This window comes from Dipteris shenzhenensis, chromosome 10 (assembly GCF_047967505.1).
Source record: "Dipteris shenzhenensis isolate YYH24624 ecotype China chromosome 10, Dip_SZ_1.0, whole genome shotgun sequence".
NCBI lineage: Eukaryota > Viridiplantae > Streptophyta > Polypodiopsida > Gleicheniales > Dipteridaceae > Dipteris > Dipteris shenzhenensis.
Window position 1 is genome coordinate 15,043,720 of NC_141605.1, and position 7,225 is coordinate 15,050,944.

General features: G+C 41.4%; 1 protein-coding gene across 2 annotated transcripts; it reads right to left on the reverse strand.

Annotated features, from left to right (window-relative positions):
- Positions 1–988: 988 nt before the first annotated feature.
- LOC147897450 (leucine-rich repeat receptor protein kinase HPCA1-like) lies at positions 989–6,822 on the reverse strand. Of its 2 annotated transcripts, XM_087380303.1 has the most exons (20): positions 6,686–6,822; positions 6,248–6,377; positions 5,982–6,053; positions 5,772–5,846; positions 5,577–5,648; positions 5,295–5,462; positions 5,088–5,162; positions 4,770–4,841; positions 4,562–4,636; positions 4,348–4,416; positions 4,168–4,242; positions 3,968–4,039; positions 3,751–3,879; positions 3,165–3,637; positions 2,876–3,022; positions 2,621–2,763; positions 2,279–2,348; positions 2,129–2,188; positions 1,783–2,027; positions 989–1,646 (listed from the first exon to the last, which is right to left on the reverse strand). In XM_087380303.1, exons 1-20 carry the CDS (start codon positions 6,810–6,812, stop codon positions 1,176–1,178), a joined length of 2,820 nt encoding a protein of 939 aa, XP_087236429.1. In that variant the 5' UTR covers positions 6,813–6,822; the 3' UTR covers positions 989–1,175. The 2 variants fall into 2 exon arrangements, with proteins under 2 accessions (XP_087236429.1, XP_087236428.1); XM_087380302.1 differs by having other exon boundaries at positions 2,129–2,348.
- Between the last annotated feature and the right edge of the window lie 403 nt (positions 6,823–7,225).

The following is a 7,225-nucleotide window of genomic DNA, read 5'->3' on the forward strand; positions in this document are numbered from 1 at the left end:
GCAACATGCATCTCTTTATGGAGATGGCAAACATCTTGCACCTTCATCTTGCATTACAAAACATAGTGTATTGTGGATTGTGAGTGGCTCTATTACTTAGTATCTTTATATCTTCCCGTTCCAAATTGTAACATGTAGGTTTTTCCCCTAAGTTACACTATAATGCCTTCATTATCATAGATCTTTTTGGATTCTATGGCCCTTGTTAGTGAGTACACTATCATGCCACCTCAGGTGGACTCACTAAATGGATGGATTATTGCATACGATCTCATATATTTTATCATATGTGAATTTAAGAAATGTTGTAAGAATTGAAACTTTAGGTGTCTCTGAAAAAAGAAAGTTTTGTGAAAGAGAGAGAGAGAGAGAGAGAGAGAGAGAGAGAGAGAGAGAGATGGGAGCATATCACACCCAAGTCTACTAAAGCTATGAGATAGCACATGAGTTCCAACAGTTTTATTTCCTTGTGGGTTGCAAAAAATATACATAAACGAGTGTATTAGGGGGTGTTAAAGTCCCTTTTGCTGAAACTATGTGATGCATGCGTTTTACATAATGAATGCCTTGAGGTCACATCATGTATTGGCATAAGGCTCTATACAAAAAGGAGATAAAAAGCAAGGGTCAAAGCAAACAAGTCATATCGTGGTGGCACAAGGGAGAGAGAGAGAGAGAGAGAGAGAGAGAGAGAGAGAGAGAGAGAGAGAGAGAGAGAGAGAGAGAGACATGGATGGCATCATGTCATATCATGTGTGTTGGGATAAGGGTTGATGCAGCGTGCTTGGTGGGAGTTTGAACCTACATAGAAAGGACACTCTCAAAAGAAAGCAAAACGTGAGGTTGCAAAAGGGTGGATGCTTCCCATTTGTTAACAAGAGTGAGACAAGAGTGCACAAGTGCATGTGGGCACTTCCTCTCATTAGTGATAAAGTAAGTGCTTTTGGAATCAAAAGAGAAAGAAAATGATTTTTAAAAGGGAGTTGGGCTATTGCAAGGCAATTTTTGTAGGATGATCACCATAAATGAAAATTTATAAGTGAAAATTCACAAAAGAGGTCCAATCCTCCTCTATAGCACTCTCTATAAGGAGGCAGTGCTAATAAATGATGTTGGACCTATAATTTGGAGGCCCCAAACCTTGAACAGGGAGATGGGTTGGTCCTTGACGATCATCACTTCGGTTGTGCAGAACTTGGCATGCTTCCACTATACTCAAATGAACTCTCAGGATATTGCCTCAAGTATCGTGATCCCATGGAGTATAGTAATTCTGACCGATCATCCTTCATTTCTATATTCATTGCTTCCTTTGAGTGCACCTCATATAGAGTCTCAAGCTCTTTCACCACCTCATCGATGGTGGGTCGAGATGCTGGATTATCCTCCACACACTTTAGTGCTAGCTCTAAAAATCTTTCTAATGCCTTTGGCTCATAGCCTCTAAGATTGGGATCCACAAAGGATTGAACCACCGCAACCATTCCACCTTGGGCATGAGCTATCCTTGCTTCACGCACGACATACTTTCCTTCCTTTACTGGCATTCTGCCTGTTGCAAGCTCCATCAATACCACACCAAAACTGTAAATGTCACTTTTTTTTGTAAGTTGTTTGGTCATGTAATAGTCTGGGTCCAAGTATCCCTGCATTAGATGAGTAAAACAAAAATTAGATTTCCTCATGCAACATGTCATAGTACACAATGCACATTAGAAATGTGGCTTCGTCCATGATCTATTGCCACCCAAAAGTGAAATTGAAAGGCCGCAGCTATCATACCAGTGATCCTTTCACTTTTGTCCACCACAAAGAGGAAGAGTCATCCTCGTCAAGTGCAGGCATTTTGGAAAGACCAAAATCTGCCACCTTAGCCACTAGCTTGTTGTCCAAAAGGATGTTGCTTGACTTTATGTCCCTATGAATGATGGGTGGGTTAGCTTCCGTATGCAAATAGGCAATGCCCCTTGCTGAATCAAGGGCAATTGATAGCCTTCGTTCCCAGTCCATGGAGAGTCTAGCTTGACCTAGGGTAACACATTGACATCAAAAGTAATAAAACTTTAATGTTTTCTAAAAAAACACACTTTGGATTAAACTAAAGAATAAATGTTTAAACTAACGATACCTGAGAGACATTCTTTTATAGTCCCGTTTGGCATGTACTCATAGACGAGCATCTGCTCGTCTTCATCAAAACAAAAGCCAATTAGACCAACCAGGTGTCTATGGTGCACTCTAGACAAAAGCTCTATCTCGTTTTTGAACTCTCTTACACCTTGTAAAGAGGTAGGCCCTGCCCTTTTGATTGCCACTTGTTCTCCAGATACAAGACATCCTTTGTAAACCTAGTAGAAAAGCAAGAACGTATCATAGGGTGGCGAACAAATACTGAAGGCCTTGAATTTTTCTATTCTTTAGAAAAATGACAGCAGAAAACTGGAAACCAGCTGCATCGAAATTTGTGGATGAAAATTGACAACTGGGAGCTCAAACCTGAATTGTTAATGTTCAACTTTAGATAGAAGGCTCAACTTTGAAGATTGCCATGAATTAGGACATCAATATAGAGAAATTCTAGATAAATCATCACAAACGTGGTTTTAGCTTTGCACAATACCTTTCCGTATCCTCCTCCACCGATCTCATTGCTGAGACTAAAATTGTTGGTACACTTTCTTAGCTCATCGAATGAAAACCACCGCGCACCTTTCAATCGAGGAATATCTGTGGAATTTCCTTCACTAGCTGCAATCCAAGTAGCTGGGAAAAAACAACCATCATTTTTCCATCGAACCTTCAATGTCTATAACAGACTCTAGCTGAATCAACCAAAGAAAGAAGAAGCAATTACAGGTGAGACGACATTACTTACCAAAAGGCTTATTTTGTCTCTCTGCTTTCTGTGCTTTCTTTCTCTGCTTGACAGCATAAGCTGCAATCACCATGATTGAAAGAACAAAAACTGACACACCGACTCCGATCCCAATACTGGCAGCTCTGCTGAATTTGTTCACAACCACTGCAACATGAAAATGAAAGAGTACTGTGATGCGCAGTGCAAAAGTCGGATTTAGAGATATAGGGGATGCACTATTAAAACTTTTATAGTTAAGGGTATCCTAAATTAAAAGAGTGTGTTCACAATGGGTGCATATGATTACCAAAATCGTAAGGAGTGCCCATAAACCTGCAAACTATTGGTCCGACTTCAAGAAATTGGACATCCTGATTTTTTATTACGTAAGATATACGAGCTGCTTCATAAGGATGCCAGCAATTCACACTGCTGGGAGGAAACACCAAAAACGTTACTTGAGTACTCGAGTGAACCTGCATCACCACTTGGCTGTCGAGAAATATCGTGTTTCCAACATTCTGGCTCAGCCCAGCTGCTAATAGATGCTCCATATAAGAAATGCTGTAGTCTGTCAAAAGGGGAAATTTGGTTGCAGTAAAGGTAACGTTGGCAACAACAGGGCGTGCACAATGGCAACCCCCAGAAGCTTTAGGATTGATTGCATATTCGTAGGGGCATTTAACTGTGCAGCTTGATACCGCAGAAGGAACTGATGATGCGGATTGTTCAATTGTGCAAACAGATAAATGCTTGTTACAATACGGATTTCCATCCAATCTGGGTGTGAATCAACCAAACAATATGTCAACAAACCAACCATCTTAACTGCCATAATTAGCTTCTTAGAGAATGGTCGTGATCCACGTAATACTGCGGATGAGCATACTCACAGTAATTCTTGTGCGTAATTGCCTTTGTCAAGGTCAGATATACTGTTGTTCGTCACGTCAACAAGAAGAAGTGTCGATCTTGATGCATTGAGATTCAACGTGCCCGTCAAATTGTTTGATCCAAGTGTCCTGTAATTAAGCAATGATATGCTTAAGTTTCTTTTAGCTTCTAAGTTCAAAGCTGATCGATGTATAAAAGCCACGTCGAGAAGCTTACACATTCGAGATATGGGGGAGCGAAAAAATATCAGCTGGTATGTTGCCAATCAAGTTTGCAGATTGCAGGGATCTGTAAAACCAAAGAACAAAACAAATCAAACGATTGGATCAGGGAAACATCCGCCCACCTTTAAGTTATATACATGTTAAATGGCTACACACAAAAAAGCATGATAAACAGGCGGGTTCTGACTTAACAGCAAATAGAGCTTTGTCAAACTTGTGATCCAAGCCGGGATTGTCGAAGAGTTAAACTGGTTATTGCCAAGCTCCCTGCCATTGATGAAGATGATATTAAACCATGAATTTCACACACCACCTTTTGTAAGTTTGATAGAACCAAATGAGTATAAGAGTGCTAGATATATAATTTATTACAGCATTTGCAGCTTCTTGTTGTTAGAAAGGTCGGGGAGCTGGCCAGTTAAACCGTTGTTATTTAACTGCCTGTAGCACAGAAGCAAGCGCCAGACAAAACGATTAGCCTTTCATTATAGAAAAATTTACACGGTTCAGAAAGAACGATTGAGATCACTAGAAGAGGCTGAAAGCAGAAGCATTCTTATGTCCCTGATGAAGTTTGAGATCTTACAAGGTGGTGAGGTTCTCAATGCTACTGATATAAGTTGCTGGAACTGGGCCATTCAGGTGATTATTATCCAGTCGCCTGCCCCCAAAAAGCAAAGCATGAAGCCCAGAAGAACACAACTAATAAAGACAGATTATGGAAATGATAAGAATTTGGTTCATCTAGCCTTACACTTTTTCAACATACTTTCACGACTCACCATCATACTTACAAGATCTGAATATGTAACAAATCACCAATCGTGGAAGGAATAGGTCCGGTGAAATTATTATCGTATAGCAATCTGTTGACGTAAATTCATATGATCAATGTCTAGGAGCTAAGAATATTCTTGCCTTCAGTAAGAGTGAAATCAGTTTCAGATTAAGGCAATATCAGTTTCCGAGACTGACACTGATTTTCACATGGTCTAATTCATAAAACGTACGTCTGCACCTTACGAGTTTCAACGAACACCCTCACAGCTCTATACTTAATGCCTTAGAAAGATTCAACGACCACATGTAAAAGTTTGATATAATCCACTCACAAATGTAACAGCTGCATCTGAGAGTTGAAAATGGACGGTGGGATGCTTCCTGAGAAAGAATTATTTTGTAGATGGCTGCCGTTTGAGAGCCATGACACAAGCAGATCGTGAGTTGTCAATCCTTGCCCCAGATCCATAGGAATTAAAGTTTATATTAAACACTCTAATTTTCGTTTCCAAAAGCAATCAATGAAGATCTTGACTCACAGGTGGTGTGCATTTGTTAAGTTGTTCAAGCCGCTTCCAGTACCAAATAAGGTTGAATCCGGCAGACTCCCAGTGAGATTATTGCTCGACAAGTCCATCCAGAGCAATTGTGTGAGTAGACCAATGCTCGGAGGTAAAGGTCCCGTGAAAGAGTTACCGGTCAAGCCCCTGGCCACTCATAAATTTGAACTTTAGAGCAGTAAAATCTTATGCATTGGCCATAAACAAAAAAGTATATCAATTATTCACTCATCCTTGAGGATTCCCGCGATATGTACTCACAGGTACCGTAAGTTTGTCATATTCCCTATATCTGATGGGATTGAGCCGGAAAAATTACAAAACTGCGCAAAACTGGACAATCACAGGCAAAAGTTAGGCCTACTTGCCGAGCAATCATAGAAAGTTCTTCTCTCTAATAAGAAGAGAGGCAATCACGTTTAAGAAAAGCATAAAAGCGTCTAATTATTCGCTTACAATTTCTTCAGGTTGGTCAGTTTGCCAATCTCAACAGGAAGGCTTCCTTCTAGCCTTGGATTGGATGACAGGTCCCTATGAATTGAGAAAATCCATAAGTTCATACAAGCAAAGTTTGAAAGCATTGTAACACTTAAGAAAGAGCGTTCCGTATAAAGTAACTCGCTACAGGTCCGCGCAAATATTTGAAGCAAGTTGATGGAAGCGTACAAATCTGTTAGATTGGTCAAGTCTCCGATTGCAGCAGGAAGAATTCCAATTAGATTCTGATTAATAAGAAGCCTGCCATCATGAAAGAGAAATCTTCAGTTGCTTCGTTTCCTAAAAGCTTGCCATCATAAAAGAGACAAATCTCATAGATCAGTAACTGTTGCTTCTTCTTCTAAAATTTTCCCATTTAGTCGAGCTCGAATCCGACATCGCCTTGAAGTATATGCAGCAGACGCTTCAAAGCAGTAAAGGCTGGAAAACTGTACAATTCAGTGACTCGCGTGCTGCTGATGTCGCATTTGACACCGAGCCATAGGTCATTGCAAGGATCCGTGCTACTGTCCCAGGACAAAGGAAATGAAGACCAAGCTGTGCGTAGAGCAATGAGTGCGTTCACTGCAACAGTGAACCGATCGAGACTGAGTTGGAAGGCAGAAAATGACGAACATGCAATCCAAGCGCTCGACTATATGCTAACGTTTCATAGCTTAGAGCAGTTAAAACTCGGCTAGCATGTGAAGACGGCGGTGCAGGCGCTGTGCATGGAGCCGATTGAGATGACGAACTCCTGAGTAAAGAGCTGACTGATGGTGTTCCAAGCAAGTAAACCATATGATAGACCTAATAATTTCCAGGGCAAATGGAACTGCAGTAGTAGAGAAGCAAGCGGGCAAAATGGAAGGGGAAGGAGGAGGAGGAAGAACCATCATGAGGAAGCGTGAGGGAAGGTGAGGGAAGTGGGAAGGAGAGGAGGAGGGAGAGCAAAAGAAGGAAGGTGGAAGGAAAGAGCGAGACGATAAGTAGCTGGTGAGGCTGCATGGTGATATACATGGAAAGAACTGCTCGTGGAGCTGGAGGAGGAAGAAGGAGATGAAGTAGAAGAGGAGATGAAGGCTCGGGGTGCCCTTGTCGAAGGTCGCTCCTGAGGTTGATGGCCATTTCCACCCACCTTTCACCACAACGTTCTACCCTTTCACACATATTCACCCCTTCCTTTTTCACCCCCCACTTCCACCTATCCCATCTTTTCTAGCTCCTTCCTCTCAACTCTCCTCCAACATTTTAGGATATCCTTTTTACCTTTTCCCTACCCCATCTCCACTCTCTCAAGAAACAAGCTCAATGCTCATCATCATTCATAAGGCCTTGCATGTGGAGCATGGAAAAGAGGATGGAGAGTTGAGAGAGAGAGAGAGAGAGAGAGAGAGAGAGAGAGAGAGAGAGAGAGAGAGAGAGAGAGTAAA